The sequence below is a fragment of the Barbatula barbatula genome, assembly GCF_947034865.1.
Source record: "Barbatula barbatula genome assembly, chromosome: 6".
NCBI lineage: Eukaryota > Metazoa > Chordata > Actinopteri > Cypriniformes > Nemacheilidae > Barbatula > Barbatula barbatula.
This window is the reverse complement of record NC_136765.1, coordinates 11,380,794-11,403,033: the sequence shown is the minus strand read 5'-3', so window position 1 is coordinate 11,403,033 and position 22,240 is coordinate 11,380,794. Positions and strand designations below refer to the sequence as shown.

The 22,240-nt window shown below is 39.1% G+C and overlaps 1 protein-coding gene across 1 annotated transcript; it reads left to right on the top strand.

Moving 5' to 3' along the window:
* The first annotated feature begins 4,436 nt into the window (after positions 1–4,436).
* On the top strand, positions 4,437–21,600 carry eprs1 (glutamyl-prolyl-tRNA synthetase 1). The gene is made up of 34 exons (XM_079458559.1): positions 4,437–4,608; positions 6,213–6,297; positions 6,382–6,481; positions 6,725–6,881; positions 7,083–7,216; positions 7,833–7,933; positions 8,017–8,143; positions 8,328–8,520; positions 8,609–8,780; positions 9,082–9,315; positions 9,397–9,481; positions 10,508–10,567; positions 12,945–13,055; positions 13,260–13,396; positions 13,599–13,806; positions 13,952–14,064; positions 14,881–14,998; positions 15,485–15,871; positions 16,493–16,702; positions 16,776–17,012; positions 17,099–17,344; positions 17,440–17,705; positions 17,947–17,998; positions 18,316–18,525; positions 19,159–19,231; positions 19,316–19,395; positions 19,478–19,579; positions 19,692–19,847; positions 19,926–20,123; positions 20,221–20,394; positions 20,479–20,639; positions 20,793–20,871; positions 20,966–21,030; positions 21,113–21,600. Exons 1-34 carry the CDS (start codon positions 4,566–4,568, stop codon positions 21,261–21,263), a joined length of 5,025 nt encoding a protein of 1,674 aa, XP_079314685.1. The 5' UTR covers positions 4,437–4,565; the 3' UTR covers positions 21,264–21,600.
* The last annotated feature ends 640 nt before the right edge of the window (positions 21,601–22,240 follow it).

The window sequence follows — 22,240 nt, the reverse complement described above, 5'->3', positions numbered from 1 at the left end:
TAAGAACATACCTCACAATGGGGTGTAAGTTGCACCCCTGGGGCGTAGGAGCACCCCCAAAAAGCCCCACTGACTATAATGGATGCCCATATAAAGAGTTAAAATGTCCCGCATGATATAACTTAGCAGTACCAGGCAACGAATCAGCATCCCAGGAACTTCAAAAAGATATGAAGCCACGCCCATAGCAACCATTTACATGGACTTAGCAACCGATCCTATAGACTTCCATTATAAATGGCCCACATTGATATCTTGTCCACACAGTGTCGTAGAGACAAGGGGTGTTCTCATTTGACTCAGGCATTCAATTAATCTGTCACAGGATCATTGTAAAGCTTTTAAGCCACGCCCATTGCAACCAAATAGGTTTACTTATTTTACAAGATGTATATCTCTGCATCAGAACATCGTAGAGACATGGGAGTTGGTTCATTTCACTTATACCTCAGAGTTTTAAAAAAAATTGTTTAATGCCAAGCCACGCAACCGTTAGGGCCAATAGCAAAACCTTCATCTTTGCATCAGAACATCGTAGAGACATGGGGGTTGGCTGTTTCACTAGTGGTTTGAAGGGTCATCCCCCTAGCCCAACACCAGCATTTTGCCACATTAGCACCACTTTACAATTTCTTCAGAGAATGTACCTTTCAATTTATAATTAATGTGTCTATAACTTTTGAAGCAGAAAAATGACAATTTTGGCCATCCGTTTTTGAAACTTATTAGAAATCGTGTTTCTATAGGCATTTAAAGTGGAAAAATGACATTTTCTCCCAAATGCTACAGTAAAATAAGTCCATATATGGTGTGCATATACTGTGGGATGCCCCCTACTGGAACCGACCATCCGTTTGCGAAACTTATTAGAAATCATGTTTCTATAGGCATTTAAATTGGAAAAATGACAATTTCTCCCAAATGCTACAGTAAAATGAGGCCATATATGGTGTGCATATAGTGTGGGATGCCCCCTACAGAATCCAACCATCCGTTTGTGAAACTTATTAGAAATCATGTTTCTATAGGCATTTAAAGTGGAGAAATTACAATTTCTCTCAAATGCTACAGTAAAATTAGACCATATATGGTGTGCATATACTGTGGGATGCCCCCTACTGGAACCGACCATCCGTTTTTGAAACTTATTAGAAATCGTGTTTCTATAGGCATTTAAAGTGGAAAAATGACATTTTCTCCCAAATGCTACAGTAAAATAAGTCCATATATGGTGTGCATATAGTGTGGGATGCCCCCTACAGGATCCGACCATCCGCTTGCGAAACTTATTAGAAATCATCTTTCTATAGGCATTTAAAGTGGAAAAATTACAATTTCTCTCAAATGCTACAGTAAAATGAGTCCATATATGGTGTGCATATACTGTGGGATGCCCCCTACAGGATCCGACCATCCGCTTGCGAAACTTATTAGAAATCATCTTTCTATAGGGATTTAAATTGGAAAAATTACAATTTCTCTCAAATGCTAGAGTAAAATTAGTCCATATATTGTGTGCATATACTGTGGGATGCCCCCTACAGAGTCCGACCATCCGCTTGTGAAACTTATTAGAAATCATGTTTCTATAGGCATTTAAAGTGGAAAAATGACAATTTCTCACAAATGCTACAGTAAAATAAGTCCATATATGGTGTGCATATACTGTGGGATGCCCCCTACTGGAACCGACCATCCGGTTGTGAAACTTATTAGAAATCATGTTTCTATAGGCATTTAAATTGGAAAAATGACAATTTCTCCCAAATGCTACAGTAAAATGAGGCCATATATGGTGTGCATATACTGTGGGATGCCCCCTACAGAATCCGACCATCCGTTTGTGAAACTTATTAGAAATCATGTTTCTATAGGCATTTAAAGTGGAGAAATTACAATTTCTCTCAAATGCTACAGTAAAATTAGACCATATATGGTGTGCATATAGTGTGGGATGCCCCCAACAGAGTCCGACCATCCGTTTGTGAAACTTATTAGAAATCATGTTTCTATAGGCATTTAAATTGGGGAAATCGCCATTTCTCCCAAATGCTACAGTAAAATGAGGCCATATATGGTGTGCATATACTGTGGGATGCCCCCTACAGGATCCGACCATCCGTTTGTGAAACTTATTAGAAATCATGTTTCTATAGGCATTTAAAGTGGAAAAATCGCAATTTCTACCAAATGCTACAGTAAAATGAGGCCATATATGGTGTGCATATACTGTGGGATGCCCCTACAGGAAGAGACCATCTGTTTGTGAAACTTATTAGAAATCATGTTTCTATAGGCATTTAAAGTGGAAAAATCGCAATTTCTACCAAATGCTACAGTAAAATGAGTCCATATATGGTGTGCATATAGTGTGGGATGCCCCCTACAGGATCCGACCATCCGCTTGCGAAACTTATTAGAAATCATCTTTCTATAGGCATTTAATGTGGAAAAATTACAATTTCTCTCAAATGCTACAGTAAAATGAGTCCATATATGGTGTGCATATACTGTGGGATGCCCCCTACAGGATCCGACCATCCGCTTGCGAAACTTATTAGAAATCATCTTTCTATAGGCATTTAAATTGGAAAAATGACAATTTCTCTCAAATGCTAGAGTAAAATTAGTCCATATATTGTGTGCATATACTGTGGGATGCCCCCTACAGAGTCCAACCATCCGCTTGTGAAACTTATTAGAAATCATGTTTCTATAGGCATTTAAAATGGAAAAATGACAATTTCTCCCAAATGCTACAGTAAAATAAGTCCATATATGGTGTGCATATACTGTGGGATGCCCCCTACTGGAACCGACCATCCGGTTGTGAAACTTATTAGAAATCATGTTTCTATAGGCATTTAAATTGGAAAAATGACAATTTCTCCCAAATGCTACAGTAAAATGAGGCCATATATGGTGTGCATATAGTGTGGGATGCCCCCTACAGAATCCGACCATCCGTTTGTGAAACTTATTAGAAATCATGTTTCTATAGGCATTTAAAGTGGAGAAATTACAATTTCTCTCAAATGCTACAGTAAAATTAGACCATATATGGTGTGCATATAGTGTGGGATGCCCCCAACAGAGTCCGACCATCCGTTTGTGAAACTTATTAGAAGTCAAGTCTCTATAGGCATTTAAAGTGGAAAAATGACAATTTCTCCCAAATGCTACAGTAAAATGAGTCCATATATGGTGTGTATATAGTGTGGGATGCCCCCTACAGGAAGAGACCATCCGTTTGTGAAACTTATTAGAAATCATGTTTCTATAGGCATTTAAATTGGGGAAATCGCCATTTCTCCCAAATGCTACAGTAAAATGAGGCCATATATGGTGTGCATATACTGTGGGATGCCCCCTACAGGATCCGACCATCCGTTTGTGAAACTTATTAGAAATCATGTTTCTATAGGCATTTAAAGTGGAAAAATCGCAATTTCTACCAAATGCTACAGTAAAATGAGGCCATATATGGTGTGCATATACTGTGGGATGCCCCCTACAGGAAGAGACCATCTGTTTGTGAAACTTATTAGAAATCATGTTTCTATAGGCATTTAAAGTGGAAAAATCGCAATTTCTACCAAATGCTACAGTAAAATGAGTCCATATATGGTGTGCATATAGTGTGGGATGCCCCCTACAGAGTCCGACCAGCTGTTTGTGAAACTTATTAGAAATCATGTTTCTTGGGGCATTTAAAGTGGAAAAATGACAATTTCCCCCAAATGCTACAGTAAACCATTACCATTAGTTATAAGTCATTATAGTAGGAAAGCATGTTTTTTCAAAACGCTATAATACGCTTTCAAAAGCCATTCCACAGTTAAACTTGTACAAATTTATGTTACTGCATTAAAATCATGTATTTGCATTTTGTAGCTAATCATTTAGACACTAACAACACATTTACTATAGGATACACATTAAAAAAATAATTTCACAGGAGTAGGCTACAGGTAAAACAATTTTAACACGTTTTATTTGATGGAAATATCAGTAACAGTAACTGTTAAACAAAAGTTGCAGACGGAGACATTGATAATGCAAACAATCTGACAAAAATGTTCATCAATTACGGAAATTCTAAACGTAAAACAAAATATATAATATTGAGGAGACACACAGATGATCCTTATTTAAATAAAGCTTTAAAAGCGGTGTTTCTAGAAATTACCGTTGTCTACTAAGTATGCGCGCATAATGAATCAAACGGCGGCTGGCTTGACCGTGTTTTTTCGAACTGCGGCTGGCTTGACCGCGGTCTGTATGAATACATATACATATATCATCCTATACAACTACAAAATATTTGATGTAAAGTTGAATGTTGTAAATATTAAGTTAAATATTTAATATAAAAATGAAAAAGTTACAACCAATCAATATTGTTTGTTTAACATCGGAACCTTTTTGGGGGGTTTGATGTTATCCGGTTCATTTAAGTGCAGCACGCGCACAGCAGGCGGAGCTGAGCGGCTTGTGGTTCCTGAAATAACTCGATACAGAAAGTGTGACAGTATCATCATTAGGAACGGATCGGGAGGAACGACATGGCCTTAAATCTGACTATCAACAGCAGCAACCCACCTTTAGGTAAGAACGCGTGCATTTTACATTTACTGCACTCGAGGCTCGGAAATACGTCAGCAAAGGGCTCAATGTATTGACACGCAGAATATCCTCCTCGTGCCATCGTGGCATAGCCTGCAATTACCCGTCTGCCTTTTATTGCACCTTTGGTCTTTATTGCTTTCCAACGCTATACGTTTGAATGAAAAAACAACAACGCAGGAGTGTTTATTGTAGTTTCAGATTACCTATTTAGATAATAACAAATCAAACGTATTTGTATGGTGCCATTATTATGAAGATCAAGTTTACTGTCACGCAGACTTCCGGTTATTTCAGATCTTGTCTATCACAACATGTTGGTATAAAAATGCTGTTATATTGTAGTTGCTGAATGTTAATGTTTGTGAAGTGCGCCGTCCAGTGCTGAAGAGCAGTGACACTGGCTGATGCAAGACACTTGAAACAGCAGCTGTCTACCCAAATGTGTCTATTCCACAGGACAACCTGGCATTACGTGCTGCAGTGCAGTGCAATGCAACTGTCTTGTTGTCCAGAATGCTTGTTTATTTATGTATATTAAAGTGAGATTATTTTGATTATAAACGAAGTAGACTGTCATCATAATGATTTCAAAACCAAAAGTTAAACACTGCAGCAAACCAAAACCAAATGTGTGCTTTATTTATTATTTCACTTGTGAACTCCGTATTGGAAATAAGTCCTATGCAGTCAAGTTTCTTTTCCGTAATGATGCCGTTCTTTACATTATGAATATGTAATGTTTTAACATAATTTCAAAGTTTAAGTTAAAATTGTTTTTAAAGTTCTACATGCATTTAATGATGATAAGGGTAAATTGTAATTTACAAAGGCTAAATGTTCTATTTGCAGTACAATCAAATTTGCACAGTGAATAAGTCTGGCTGGACCTGTTTTCTCAGTTTGCATTTGAGGGCCTTGAATTATGTAACTCGAAAACATACTTGCGTTTTATGTTTTCAAGCCTTCGCCTGCCTCACCCATGATTTTGATTCAGGATTAAAGAGAATGCCGTTGACACGGATGTTTCTTCAGTTCTATAACTTCATCAACACAATCTGTAATTTATGCACATCGGTATCATGTCTGTGTGCAATGAATGATTTAACAAACCCAAATCGTTTATTCCCTTTTGTTGCATAGGTCACTCAAGACTTATGCATGCGTTTTGTTAATCATATGAAGAAATGTTTATATTTTTTAAGGTAGAAATTATTAAACACCTTCTATCCCACACAAAAACACATTATTGTCAGTAAACGCAAGCAAACCAATGTAATTCGAATGAGTCGATGTCCCGTTTATGTCATGTTAAAGGTGTAGTTCACCTTCAAAATGAAAATCCTGTCATCATTTACACGCCCCCTTGCTGTTAATAACATTCCTCAAAATATCTTCTTTTGTGTTCTCCGGCGAATAAGTCATACAGGTTTGTAATGAAAGAGGGTGAGTAAATGATCACAGTTTTTCAATTTTTGGATAAATTATCACTTTAACTTGGTGTTCCTCTCCACTGGTGGTTACCCTTTTTTTTGGCATGTATTTGCATAATGTAAATTAATGAAAATGTATATATCTGCCTGTAGGGGCGCTGTTGGCTGCAGAACATGTGAAAGGTAGCATCAATCTTTCTGTGGAGGAGGGGAAAGACACCAAGCTTCATGTGTCTGAGTAAGTATACGATCACTAGAGGATTTTCTGATTCTAGACAAAAAACTAACTATTGATCTTTGATTCTACGTCTCTCCTCTTTAGTCATGTGCAGTTCAATGACGTGAACTCCATCACACGTTATCTCGCCCGAGTGGCTCCAGCATTAGGACTGTATGGTTCTAACATGATGGAGCAGACTGAGGTTAGAATCATACACTAACACTACAGTTCACTCGTTTTTATTATGCATTATTTTATTGGATAATGAATATTGGTTGAATTATTTGCTGTACTGACGGGGATAAACAAATCTAGGATGCAAAATTTGGATTTAACTTAGAAATAGAAAAAGTGATAAAAACAAAACAAAAGATGTATGTATTGCTAGGCCACCAGAAATCAAGTAAACCTTGTTTGATTATTAAAGTTGTTCTCTTTCTTGCAGGTTGATCATTGGCTGGAGTTTAGTGCGTGTCGTCTTTGTGGTCAGTCTGATCTGTCTCTTGCTCTGCTTGAACTGGATAAAACTCTGGCGTTGAGAACCTTCCTGGTTGGTCACAGTGTAACCCTGGCTGACCTCTCCGTGTGGGCCGCTCTCAAAGGTGAGGCTATTAGCTGTACAGTTCATAAAGAAATGGTTTCAAGATCTAGGAATGCATATTAAATGTACTATGGTGATGTAATCCCTGAGATATAAATCTGTAGTTAATCTTCGTGTATTCTTGTAACTACAAACGTTGTTTTTATATGATCTGCTCTGCTAGATGTCAGGACAACTAAAACTATTATGTTTCCACTCAAAGGTAATGTAGAGTCACAGGTCAAGTCAGGCTCTTACCCAAATCTCTGCCGCTGGTTTTCATTCCTGAGCTCTCAGGTGCCATTCAGTTCTGTAGGCAGTAAATGGGCCAGCAGGATCAACACCAGCAAAGCTGCAGTGAGTATAGCATTGTTTCACTTGCCACGAAGGTGAAACTAAAATGTTTACATCAATACACTAAAAATAAATTTAATGGGACTGAGCTTTGAAATGGATTGGCTTTCTTGAGGTATTTCTTTTTATAGCTTCAGATGTGAATAAAAATAATATCCTTAAAAGTCCAGTGTGTCATTTTATTTTTACAGGATCTATTGAAAGAAATGCAATAAAATAGACATAACTAGGTTTTCAGAGACCTTACATAATAAAGCGTTATGCTTTTATTACCTTACAATGAGCTATTCCTGTCTACATACACCACGGGTCCTCTTGCATGGAATTCATCATGTTGTTTCTACAATAGCTCTAAACGGACAAACTGCTCTACAGATGGCGTGTCGTAAATGTTATCTCCTTCGGCAAAGAAGTTAGCCACCGTATTGTTTTGAAAGTGAGGAGGGAGGGAGCCGTTGGTTGCAATTCACAATCTCACTGCTAGATGTCACAAAATTTCATACACTGGACCTTTAAAGCAAAAAAGTGAATAATTTGCATGATTTTGAGGAAACTTTAAACGAACATGCAGTGCATCGTGATGTGCTCGCCATAAAGTCTCAATGCCATGTGTTTGTAGCCTGTGGAAAAAGAGAAGAAACAGGATTTGGGAAAGTTTGTGGAGCTTCCTGGAGCCGAGATGGGCAAAGTTGTGGTGAGGTTTCCTCCAGAGGCTAGTGGGTAAGTAACCCTAACACCCCCACATTGTTTTTATCTTTGGCGGTAAAGATATGAGTTTCTGAGGTAAACCACCACCTCCACAGATACCTGCACATCGGCCACGCCAAGGCAGCTCTCCTTAACCAGCACTACCAGATCAGCTTCAAGGGCAAGCTTATAATGCGCTTTGATGACACCAACCCTGAGAAGGAGAAGGAGGACTTTGAGAAGGTATGACATAACGCCCTTTCCTCATTTTGAGATCAAATAAATAAATCTGATTTCAGTAATATAATATAATAATATTGGTGCCATGATATAGCTTGCATTCATTCAGTGTAAACTTATTGGGTCTTTTATCATCCACCATTCTGAAAATACAAAGTTTCTTACAATGGATGCTCTCTTGCTGCAGGTGATCCTGGAGGACGTGGCCATGTTACAGATCAAACCAGACCAGTTCACCTACACCAGCGACCACTTTCCCACCATCCAGCGGCTGGCAGAGAAACTTCTGCAGGAAGGCAAAGCCTACATAGATGACACTCCCCCAGACGTTATGAAGCAAGAGAGAGAGCAAAGGGTCGAGTCTCAAAACCGCAGTAACTGTAAGGGCACATTGCTGGCTGTTACTTCCACAGTTTATTCCACACTACAGAAACTATGATATTGAATGTGCTCTTGGTTTTGCTGCAGCTGTGGAGAAGAACATGCAGATGTGGGAGGAGATGAAGAAAGGCTCAGAGTATGGCCAAACCTGCTGCATGAGAGCAAAGATTGACATGAACTCCAACAATGGATGTTTGCGTGACCCAACACTGTACCGCTGTAAAAATGCTCCTCATCCTCGCACTGGCACCACTTACAAGTAAGGAAATAAATGCTCAGATCAGCTGAGCTCTACTTTAAAGGCCTACATGGGGCTGAATGTTACCTGATATTAAGTTTTTTATATTTTCACCCTCAATACAAAATATTGTTTGAGAAACAGCTGTGTGCCTGTTCAATGCAAGTCAATAGGGTCCAATAGGGTGTTTTTTTGTTTACCAACATATCTTCAAAATATCTTCTTTTGTGATCTGCAAAAGAAAGTCCTACAGGTTTTCATTGACATGAGAGTGAATAAATGATGATTAAAATATGTTTGTCTTATTGTTTTCTTGTCCTAGAGTGTACCCCACATATGACTTTGCTTGCCCTATCGTGGACAGCGTTGAGGGTGTGACTCATGCTCTGCGTACAACCGAGTACCACGACAGAGACGAACAGTTCTATTGGGTGATAGATGCTCTGGGTGTGCGTAAACCATACATCTGGGAGTATGCCAGACTCAATCTCAACAACACTGTGCTATCCAAGAGGAAACTCACCTGGTTTGTCAATGAGGGCTATGTGGATGGCTGGTGAGTTGATGACTTTAATAATAATAATTAAGAAATATTAGTGCACTTAGTTCATTTTATTTTGTCTGTTCTTTCCTACAGGGACGACCCACGTTTCCCCACAGTCAGAGGTGTGTTGCGAAGAGGAATGACTGTTGAGGGACTTAAACAGTTCATTGCTGCGCAGGTATGTGTATCATCAACACAGTCCAAAAGATGAGCCAAAAGATTATGTCCATTTGCATTTCTCACACTTTCAGTGTCAAATTTTCCTTACACACACAGTTTCAGCCAATGTCATGTTTATCTTGACTACCTATAGAGTAGTATTGCATCCTTTATATCTCTGAAGAGTCCTTAGTTTTATCACATTTAGAAAAGACCGATACAGCTGTACTGCATCTTTCCAAAAACAGACAAGTTCCTGGTGGCGTTCAGGGGACGGAGCTAAAGAGTCACAAGCATACATCATCACATTATCCCTGGATAACATTCAATTCACAATACATTCATGTTGTTTATATGATATGGACTTATGGGCTGCTTGTCAACAAAACACAGACATTTGACAAAGTTTTACCTAACGCTTCATTTATGACGGGGACTGCCACATCTTTCAGTATCAAATGATCTGCACATCCTAGGTTGAACTAGCTGTGGTTTATAAAACCAAATGACTAGGGATGTAATGATTCACGGCAAGCTGGTTGAAAATCAATTATTATTATATTTGACGACAAGTCAGATGAGATTTTATATGAATCGCAATACATGTTTTGAACAGCAGGAGTCACTGTGTTTACTGCAAACTTGGAAAATGCTGAAATTTTTCTAGATGTAAAAAATTCAGAGAAAAGCACAGACAAACTCTTTTTATATTAAATACATTGTTTTGATTTTTATTTCATATGGAATTTCTTTTAAAATAGCAGTTTGTTTTTGTTTTTATAATGCTATCTTTTATTTTACAAAGAAATGTGCTGCATTTGAGATGATAGAACAGCAGTTGTTCTTTTCTAATATGTCTCAACTCATTTTGTAAATATAAATCATATTGCATTGTGAGCTAAGTGAATGGTTACATCCCTGGAAATGACAAATCTTCCAAGGATTTCGTTCCTAATGACATCTTCAGGGCCATACTCGAAAAAAAAAGACCTTTTTCAGACCTTTCGCCACATTTAACCTCAGTCTCATTCACTCTCTATTATAGGGAGGTTCAAGATCCGTGGTCAACATGGAGTGGGACAAGATCTGGTCATTTAACAAGAAGGTAAATGTTGCGACCACACCTGAGATCCACCGTCCCTGCACCTGAACTCCAGCTGGTCCTTGTGATCCCATTTATTCCCTAGCTATAATGCCCTAAACAAATCGGCTGCCTAATATCTTCTCACATTATCAGCAACATTATTTTGAACGAAGACTAAAGTTAATCTGAAAGTATCAAGACACTAATCTCTCCAGCCCCAACAGCCAAGTCACCATTCACCTACTAACTCACCTCTGCATCCGTCTTTTGTTGTGTCAGATGTTGTAATGTTAATCATTTGTGTGTTTTCATGCCTATTTATTTCCATCTGGTTCATGATGTACTTCCATGTTCATTCAAAATTAACAGGCATCATTCAAAACAATCTGGAAACGTGTTTGTTTTTTAGTGTCTGTCTTTGGTCATCTGCACTTCATTTTCTGCATCAGGCATGTCTTGAGCCCTATAACACTGCTCGCTAGTTGCAAGCTTTATCAACCATCTTCTCTTTACTTTTTTGTGCTGTTCATTATTTCATTTCTTTCTTTGACACCATCATCTCTTGGCACTGTCTTTTGCCTAAGAGGAGAAATGTTGTTGCATTCATGGCCAGGAAATGGAACAATCAAAAACATGATAATTCTGGCCATTACATTGAAACCATGGCTTTTTAATTTTATAGTAGCCTGTAATGGGCTTGGTCTAAAATTATTATAGGTCAGGAATTTGTGACCTTCTATGACTAATGGTGATATGCACTCTGGAACACTTCCTGTTCTGTCCATCTCTGAGCTGTGTGTCCCCTGTTCTGCATTAAAATGCATCTCACTTCTCTGTTTACAAGCTGCCAGTTAGCTGTAAAAAGGTATTCCTACTCCTCCTCTTCCTCTTTCCCACTGTTTCTTTTCCTCACGTCTCCCCTGCATTGTCTCTTTCCCTCTCAGATCTTATTCGCTAATCTTACACTTAAACACAGAATGTTGGTTGAAAGGTTCTCAAAAAGTGAACTAAAGACAAATTCCTTCACCATTTTCTCATTTGAAAATGTTTCTTTCTTTTGTGCAGCACGACATCTTTGTCCACCTTTATTTTTATAAAAAAAACAAGCGGGACACACTACTGTTTATTATATATTGTATTGTTCCTCCTGTATGACATATCGCTTTTATAGCTTGTAAAAAATCAACTATTATTACTCATCGTGGTGATTAGCATATTCATGACGTCATTACGCTGTACTTGCGTTTAGTATCTGAATTTGCTGTATTTTAATACAATTAAATGGCCAATAAAGCCGTTGTTGTTCATATTCATTTATATAATATATTCAATGTGCTGTCTGCAGCTCACTGAACAGAGAAGACGTAGAGAAATGTTTCCACTCACTGAAACTTTTTCTTCACTGCGCGCCTTTGTGTGTTTGCGTGCATGCGATGGGGGGGATGCATCTGCACCGCGAGTCTCTGTTTATTATATTTATTTACAAAACTATTCTTTAAAGTCGATATCGGTACTTATGCATACTGTTATCGATACTTCGCTCTATAATTTGACGCGAAAAGATGTTAAACATTTTAAGTTTCTTTATTACAGCTGAGCTTTAGAACTGCAGTTTACAAATGCTTTCGAGCAAACAGAAAATGCTACATAACAAAATGTATTAGTGTTCCTTGGCATACCAATTATGGCACTTAGCATGTGCATAGGAGCACATCGTAATGTATTTCACAAAAATCACTATGGTATTTGGCTGGTAGACCATATTTCATTTTTCCTTTCTGGTTTTAGGTCTACATAAATCTAGCATCGTTTGTCATGAAGCTTATCGATACTCTGGTATCGACCCTATTATGTACTGGTCCATAAAAGTTCCGTTTCTCTGTACCCATCCTTAGTGAGGAGACTCCCCTGTGCAGTCTGTGTTTGTGCTATAAATCATCCCCAATAATCACCCCGACCCCGCCCCCCACCCCCTCATACAGCTTCTGGCAGATTTCATAGAAAATGCTTTGAACGAATTGTGATGTCTTATTCTAGTTCTCTGTAGACGCATTCCAAGTCAAATAGAAAAGCTTTTGAATACAAACTTCCAAATTAAAAACTACACATTGTGGGCAGTATCATGGTTATAGAGCATTTCTATGATTTACAGAGTGTTCAGTTAAGTGTTTGGCTTTCCCTGCTCTTCATTTCACACTTCTCTCCCTCCTCTTCTTTCTTCATCCTGTCACATTCTTGTCTCCATCATGTATTATATGTTTAAGTTGCTCTTTTGGTCCATGCAGAACAATGTTTGAGCTGTAAAGCCGAGAGAATTTGGTCTCGCTTTACTCTCTAATTTGATCTGAATACCTGTCATTGAATGTCTCTTCTCTCTGTCTCTTTTGTCGCTTTGTAGGTCATTGACCCAGTAGCCCCTAGGTTCACTGCGCTGCTGAGCTCTCAGGTCATTCCCATTTTCGTTTCCGAAGCCAAGGAGGAGATGAAAGAGGTTGCCAAACATCCCAAGGTAATAAATACTGCATAAGTAAAAGTTGGTTTATTATTTGACATTGACAGGAGTATCAGCAGATCATTTTATTGGAAATCCAAAATTTGCCTCTGTTTGGTTGAAATTTGCTTTTATTTGACTTTTGTAGTTTAACTACTCAGGCTTGGTAAACCTTGTCAAATAAAAAAGATTTTCAGTCCTATCTACTGTGGGAATTTTCAGAATGCAGACGTAGGAATGAAGCAGGTGTGGTACGGGCCGAAGGTCTTAATCGAGGGTGCTGATGCCGAAACACTTACAGAGGGAGAGATGGTCACCTTCATCAACTGGGGAAACCTGATCATCACCAAAATCAACAGGTAAAGCTAAATTCACAACAGAGTGTTGTGTATGAAAGGGATCAACAAATGTATTAATAAAATCCTCTCTCATTTCACTCGGTTCCATACAGAGTTAGATGGCCTCACAATAGCTTTTTATTTGGAGCAAACCAGCAGCCTTCAATTTAACCACTTTGCTACTTTTCATCAGTTAAACTTTTTTTTGCCTTCCTTTTTACAGGGACAGCAGTGGAGTGATAACCTCTCTGAACGCCCGTCTGAATTTGGAGAACACAGATTTTAAAAAGACAACTAAGATCACTTGGATAGCGGAGACTGCCCGTGCCCCGCTTGTGCCCACTGTATGTGTGAACTACCAGCACCTCATTACCAAACCAGTGCTAGGCAAAGATGATGATTTCAAAAATTTCATCAACAAGAACAGCAAGGTATGTCATGCTTGATATTGTATGATACGGGAGACATATGAAATATGGGGCTTTAGGACGGGGTTGAGAATCACTGTGATAGGTAAATGGCAATATGATACAGAAAGTTCTTCTTGCCCATATCAAACTATTATTTTGTTTCCAGATTGAGGAGAAGATGCTGGGAGATCCTTGCCTGAAGGATTTGAAGAAAGGTGACATTATACAGCTGCAGAGGCGGGGCTTCTATATCTGTGATCAACCCTATGAGCCAATCAGGTTAAACCTATAATCTATTCTAACAAAATCATCTTTTAAATGTACTGTAAATCTTGTTGCCAGAAACACATCAACCAAGTACAGACAGAAACGACTCTTTACAACAGCAGCTGGGCTTTTCTCCACATGCTCAGTGCCAGCGCTCTGCTCTTTTTTTTTTTCCCACGCTACGCGCACCAGAGCCCGATTAGGCAGCACGCGATAAGCGCATGCAGAGCTCACCAGAAAACTCCATGGAATTTAACGCTTGTTATTGACAAGTATACAGACACAACATGAGCGCATCACTATAAGGCACTGTTTGCTGTGACAGATTTTAGTGAGCCTGAGGACGAACAATGTGATATTTGAGACGATCAAAACTAAACTAACCACGAAAAGTTCAGGGAATGTACACACAAGAGGATAACTCATATTTTTAAATGACGTACTTTTAAGTATATGGGGCTCTTAAAAAAAGAATTTTGGCGCCTTTGTTTTTTCCTCTAAATGAGCCAATGGCTCCTTAATTGATTAATTTTTTTCTGCAGCCCTGGCTCTTTAGATTTTGTTCTAAAAAAACATATGACTGCTCCCGCATGACAGTAGCTTGCATAAAAAACAGTGAAAGAAAAATTTATATTTTTTAATATAATAATGCATGAAACTGGCCTTGGGTAGCTAGAAACTTATCTATTTGGATACTTGCATAGAGAACGTTTCAGGAAAACAATAACGTTGTCGTACACATTGGTATGTGTCATTTCTCTTCTCTCATTTATTGTTTTAATAATTATGAATTGTATTTTTGTCTCAATTGTTTTTGACCTTGTTCAGCCCTAACAGCTGTAAAGAGAGTCCCTGTGTCCTGCTATACATCCCAGATGGACACACAAAAGAGATGCCTACAGCTGGTTCCAAGGACAAGAGCAAAAGCCAGGCAGCTGCCAAACCTGTAAGTACACAATATTGTCCATATTCCATCCACCATATTCTATGCCTCTTAGTTTTATACATAAGAGAGAGACAACTGTATAAATATAATTTTTTCCTTTATCACACTATAACCCATCACGCTCTCGAAGATCTCAAAACGCAGGACTTTTGATAATACCTAGAATAACTAAATCCACCAAAGGGGCCGAGCTTTCTCATACGTAGCACCTATTATTCGAGGATCAGACACACTCGCCCAATTTAAATCTAGATTAGACACATCTTTTCAGTCAAACATTCACTTAATGCTAAATATGCTAAATAAACCACCAGGAGATGCTGACATTAGATATTACTTTTTTATAACAAGTTAAACTATTCATGTTCTGTGTTTTACCCTTCTGTGTTTTTTGTTTTTCCCCTGTAAAGCTGCTTTGGAACAATGCAAATTGTGAAAAGCGCTATATACTGTAAATAAAATTGAATTGAATTGAATTCTCTGCAGAAGGCCGAGTCTGAGGCTCCCACTAAAGTCAAACAAGCTCCCACCTCCAATCCACCATCTGCCGGAGCAGGAGATGCTTCTGCCCTGTTCTCCAGCATTGTGGCTCAGGGAGATCTGGTGAGGCAACTCAAGACTGATAAAGCCCCTAAAGAGCAAGTGGACTCCACTGTTAAGCATCTTTTGGCCCTCAAAACTGAGTTTAAACAGCTGACTGGACAGGAGTACAAACCTGGCATGGCCTCGCCCACTTCTGCTGCAGCACCGAAGAGCTCCGCCCCCACGCCAGCAGCAGGAAGTCCAAGCCCTGCTTCCTCTTGTTGTCCTTTCACTCGTGTTGCTGAACAAGGGGAGGTGGTTCGTAAACTGAAAGCAGAAAAAGCACCAAAGGTCTGTATAAAACTATAATAGAAAATATAAAAAGTATTAAAAATATATATTTTTAGAATAAAACATTAATATTCAACATTATAGATGGACACTACAGTTTTATAGTTCTATTTAATTAACACTGCATATAGGATTTTATAGTCTGATATTTGACCTGTGTTTTGACTTATATTGACTATATGCAAAACATATAAGGTTATACGTTTTCTTGTACAGCTGCTTTGTAACAATGAAAATTGTAAAAAGCGCTTTTATAAATAAAGCTGACTTGACTTGGTCCTAAGTGAACTTATGTTTGGTTATAATATAACAATATTAATATATTATTTATATTAATTAATTTTTATATTTTATTGTATTTTAACTTTATTAAATTAAATGAAAACTACTCAACATTTATTTATTCTTTGTGGAGTTCTCTGCAGAAGTAAAGTTTGGGCCACCTAACGTTTATGTGGTTGCAGGTGAAAAAGTCTAACATTAATAAAGAATTCTACATAATAGACTGTAATACAATTCAATATTTACTAAAACTAAAAACATTTTTTTACCTTTTTTACTTATTTATTTTTGTTTAACAGTCAAATAATTCTTGACCATGTTCACATCACCTTCTTGCAGGAGCAAATAGATGCTGCAGTGAAAGAGCTCTTGGCTCTTAAAGCTGAATTTAAACAGCTTACTGGTCAAGACTACAAAACAGATATGGCTCCACCCACAGCATCATCACACCCTACCCCTTCATCTGACTCCCCCCCAGCTTCCCTGTACAGTCGTGTGTCAGACCAAGGAGAGGTCGTCAGAAAGCTGAAAACTGATAAAGCACCAAAAGTGAGACGAATGCTTTGATATTGCTTTGTGGTTTATTGGTCAGTCAAGCAGTAACATAACACATTCTCTTCAGGACCAGATTGATGCAGCAGTAAAGCAGCTTTTAGCCGTAAAGGCAGAGTATAAGCAGGTGATTGGCCACGACTACAAGCCCGGAGCTCCACCGACCGGTGCTTCTGCTCCAGCCCAGCCCGCAAGCACCGCTTCTACTATATCAAGATCCTCTGACGGCTCGCCTATGGCCATTTATGAAAGTGCAACTCAACAAGGAGACCTTGTGAGGAAACTGAAAACAGACAGGGCACCCAAGGTTTGAATTTGTTTTCAATATTGGTCTAATTTGTTTTGTTTCTCAAGTTTTCATCAGTGAAATTTGAAATCGTTCACTTTGTTCAGGATCAGATAGATGCAGCTGTGAAGCAACTGCTGAGTTTGAAAGCCAAGTACAAGCAGCAAACTGGACAAGACTACAAACCAGGTGTGCCTCCTTCAACAGGCCCTGCCCAATCCAGCCCTGCCCAACATTCCACCAGCTCCTCCCAACCTCAATCCAGCTCCTCCCCTCAGGCCCAAGCCCTGTTTGCAGATATAGCTCAGCAGGGTGAGCAAGTGAGACAACTCAAAACAGAGAAAGGCCCTAAGGTTTGTGTTGTGTATTCAGCTGCACCTTTACTACAGTATGTCATTGTAAAAGTGGTATTATTTAACGCTCGTGTCATTGTAATTCATTTCTTCAGGAGCAAGTGGATAAAGCAGTGAAGACACTGCTTGAGCTGAAGGGTCAGTATAAAGCACTTACAGGAGAGGAGTACAAGCCTGTGACCACTCCAGGAGGAAACACGGGAGGAGAAGATAAAAGCCGTAAAGAGAGAGAAAACAAGTCTGAAAAGCAGGGAGGAGGAGGTGGTGGACGCAAGCAGCAGAAGGGAGGAGAGAAACCTCAAGGTCAGGATGCTGGAGCTGGTGGAGCAGGAGATGGCCAGGGGCCGAAGAAACAAACACGGTGAGACTCAAACACTCATATAGACACTAAATATTGCTACCTACTTTACTGGATGGGAGGCTTGAGAAAGTTTTGGTAATGTCACAACTGGTTCTGTCCTCCAAGATGAAATCTCAGTCTAAATAACATAAACTGTGTTTGTGTACACCACTAATGTCATTGAAACCTTCAAAGGTTGAATCATGTGTTGGAAATGTTCTGTAAAAGCAAGAATAATACATTTACTTTGTTTGGAATATAGGTTGGGACTTGAAGCAAAAAAAGAGGAAAACCTGGCTGATTGGTATTCTCAGGTACGCTTTGTGCCATCAGTTTCAAGTTGTTACTTCCAGAGATCATATCACCTTCTTGTTGAGTAAAGGTTTTATGTTTTTTTTGTATTTGTCATACAAACAATTTGTCATGCACAGAAACCTTGCACACTGAGTCTGATGCGTATTACTGAATCCATTGCGAAAAAATGCACAAAACGAAAATATTGAAGGCAGTGTTTCAATGTGATTGACACAACGTGAGGGCATATAATTTTTTAACGTGTGAAAATTTTGGGTGCAAAATGTCAGACTCTATGTGCAATTACCTTTAATCTTTTGCTTTACTCTGTGTTCAGGTGATCACCAAGGCTGAGATGATTGAGTACTATGACGTCAGTGGCTGTTACGTGTTGAGACCCTGGTCTTATGCCATCTGGGACACCATCAAAGAATTCTTTGACCGTGAGATCAAAAAGCTGGGTGTGGAGAACTGCTACTTCCCCATGTTTGTTTCTCAGGCTGCTCTGGAGAAAGAGAAAACACACATTGCAGATTTTGCTCCAGAGGTGAGGAGATTGAAGGGATGAGGGAGGGCAAAAATGTCTGGAGTGTGTTGTCTAAAGCAGTATTTACAAGTTTGTAGGAATGAGCAGGGTATAATTGACTTTCCACATCCATGTCCTTCTCGTGCACAAATGTGTCCGCACATCTTATTAAGCATACTCAATCGTGGATAAGCACGGATGGACGAGTTCGACATATGGTGATGCAGTACGTCACCTAGTGGACTCGGCCAATAAATTTTTTTGGATGTGTGGACGACCGCAGATGTCAGTTCATTAACAGTTCATTTTCAACATATTGACACATGTTTCCAGTTATTTGTCAACTACCCCTTTCATCGGTGCATTTATTTATCAGTCAGTATTTCTTACTTTTATTTGACAGAAGAGACACTCTGAACACTTTCAATGAGCTCATCAGAATTAAATAATGATAACGTAAATTTGAAGAAATGATAACGTAAATTTGAAGAAATGTGTTAATGGATTTAAACGCATTAACAGCATTTTATTAATTGTGTGTGTCAAAGCGATAAATTTGAAGTCTCCAGCTCCATGTCTGCCCTCAATTAGGACCATGAATGATAATTATGATCTGTGGCACAAGTCAACTTTTAATCTGCAAATTCTTATTAGGTTGCTTGGGTGACTAGATCAGGAAAGACAGAACTGGCTGAGCCCATCGCTGTACGGCCCACTAGTGAGACAGGTGAGCTAAAGTTGATGGAAAACACCTGAAATAATCAGATCAGACTCTGCTTGTCTCATATACCTTTAATCTCTGTTGTTGCAGCCATGTACCCGGCTTATGCCAAGTGGGTCCAGTCACACAGAGACCTGCCAATCAAACTCAACCAGTGGTGCAACGTTGTGGTCAGTTTTATATCTCCTTTACCAACATAAAATCTTAAATAAGCAGCAGTTGGATTCTTAAAGCTTTATTTTTTCCTTAAAGCGTTGGGAGTTCAAACACCCACAGCCCTTCCTGAGGACCAGAGAGTTCCTTTGGCAGGAGGGACACACAGCATTTGCCACAAAGGAAGAAGCTACAGAGGAGGTTAGATGTGGCTCATCATACCTCACTTATGACTTACTATTGGTGTATGCATCCGGAAACAATTATACCATGTTTTTGCAACCTCCCTCCACTCTTAATTCATCTTCTACAGGTTCTACAGATCCTGGAGCTGTATGCTCGAGTGTATGAGGAGCTCATGGCCATCCCTGTGGTCAAGGGTAAGAAAACTGAGAAGGAGAAGTTTGCAGGAGGAGACTACACCACAACTGTGGAAGCTTATATCTCAGCCAGCGGCAGAGCTATTCAGGTAAGCCTTGAATTTCTCAAAGCCCCAGCACTTTTATTGTATTGTAGTAAGATTAAAGTTCTCCAATCACTCCTTCAGGGTGCTACATCACATCACCTGGGTCAGAACTTCTCCAGAATGTTTGACATTGTCTTTGAAGATCCTAAAAAGCCAGGCGAGAAGCAGCTTGCCTTCCAGAACTCATGGGGCATCACAACACGTACCATTGGAGTCCTGACAATGGTCCATGGCGACAACATGGGGCTGGTGCTGCCACCCAGAGTAGCATGTCTACAGGTATGCTGGATGTCCATTCATCTCAAACTATCCACATGACCTTCTTGTTTTTTCAAATGAAAACACTGAATTCCCAATGGCACACTCTGTTCCACAGGTGATCATCATTCCTTGTGGAATCACAGTCACTCTGCCAGAAGCAGAGAAAGAGCTTTTGTTAGCCCAGTGCTCCAAGTATCTATCAAGGCTGCAGAAGGCCGACATCAGAGTGAAAGCTGACCTACGTGATAACTACTCACCTGGCTGGAAGTTCAACCATTGGGAGCTAAAGGTATGGAGGATGTCTTTTGGAGTGTTTAAGATTTTGAAGGATGTCACGTTGACTAAAGTTGGACTACCTGTTTTATCGATGCAGGGTGTGCCCATAAGGTTTGAGGTTGGGCCGAAAGACCTAAAGCAGGGTCAGTGCGTGGCAGTAAGAAGAGACACGGGAGTGAAGATCATATTGCAAGATGCTGAAATAGAGAAGAGAATAACAAGCCTCCTCGAGGAGATTCAGAACAATCTATTTAAAAGGTACAACGGTCATCAGATGTTAATGTGCAAAAACATTAGTTAATAAATTCCTACAGATTTTAATTTGCACATGTTCACATTGAAGCTCTTCTGTTTTTCGGGTGGCCAGATGTTTGATGACTTTATTAATTACTTGTTTTTCACTTATTTCAGGGCATCTGATGACCTAAAGAAACACATGGTTGTGGCAGATAGTATGGAGCAATTCCAGAAAGATCTGGACCAGGGAAAAGTAAGTAGATGTAGATTTTGGCTAGAAAAGGTAAATAATGTCGATTTTATTTTTTTTATTTTGTTTGAAAATCAACCCGTATATTTTTCCTCAGATTGTACAGATTCCCTTCTGTGGCGGCATTGAGTGCGAGGACTGGATTAAGAAGACCACAGCCAGGTTAGTGACTACATAATAACCAGAGATACTGTATGTTTGGATGCAGTTATCCATTAGTTGAGTCCTTTATATCTGTCTATAGGGATCAAGATCTGGAGCCTGGTGAACCTTCAATGGGAGCCAAGAGTCTGTGTATCCCGTTTGATCCCTTGAAGACCCTGCAACCTGGTCAGATGTGCGTTAGTGGCAAAGAACCGGCCCAGTACTATACATTGTTCGGCCGCAGTTACTAAGAGTCTCTCATTCCTGTCAGAGTTTTGGCTTCCCTTTTTAACAAATGCACTAGCAGGATTTGTTGTAACTTAGGATGCTCTCATAAGATCGCTACCACATTTAGAAGAAGCCCCGGAATTTAAACGGAATTCTCTGTGGCTGTACTAAACCTTTGCACATCTTTGTCCTTGACAACTGTAATGACCTAATATTTCCTGTAATAAAGGGATTCTTACTTTTTATCATTTTTGTGACTTTTGTATCGTTTATTGCCTTCAACAATAAATCGAATTTGGTCCGTTCCCATTTGGGTACTCAAAGTTGCCATGGATGAATAAACCTTGTTTCTTTGTCCTTCTCTGTCAGTTTTCTTTGTTTGCAAGATCAATCTCCTCAAGAGGCCATGAAGTAGCTATGTTTGACAGTCACTGGACACATTTTATTAACATTTATGTAATGATTATACACCATATTACGTGTGTGCGTACAAGTTTGTGTGTCTATAAGAGGAAGGATGTATGGAGGAAAAATAGTGGCAAAACTAAAAAAGTCCAACTATTTTTGCAAAAGAAACTCAACTCTGAAACAAACAAAAAAGCGTTTTATAAATACATAATGCAATTTGAGACAAAATGCCGTGTATAACGTGTGTAAGTCTCACCCTTTAATGAGATTCTCTCAGCTTGATTTTCTCAAGAATGGAATCATGCAGATTTTCTCACAAATGCATCCTCTTAAAAAAACAGCAGGTGGTGCTATTGGGAATTTTAGGAAGAAGCCATGAACATTACCTTGCGTGCCAGTGCCAGTGCCACCCATGCCAGAAACTGAATGAAGAATTAAAATTTCATTTATCAAGTTTCATTCAATTAGTCTCATGAAATATATTGAAGCTGTTAATAATAATCAGTTGCTCTTCTTAATAAATTATTCATTGGTTTTAATATAAAAATAATGTGCAACAAACTGGATGCATTTGCAATGATGTGACCCCATC

Bases quoted from the DNA above. Each gene is read 5' to 3' on its own strand.
- eprs1 (XM_079458559.1), top strand. From the start codon at position 4,566: ATGGCCTTAAATCTGACTATCAACAGCAGCAACCCACCTTTAG. The intron at 6,482-6,724 runs GTTAGAATCATA...TCTTTCTTGCAG, and splicing joins ACATGATGGAGCAGACTGAG to GTTGATCATTGGCTGGAGTT. The intron at 21,031-21,112 runs GTTAGTGACTAC...ATCTGTCTATAG, and splicing joins ATTAAGAAGACCACAGCCAG to GGATCAAGATCTGGAGCCTG.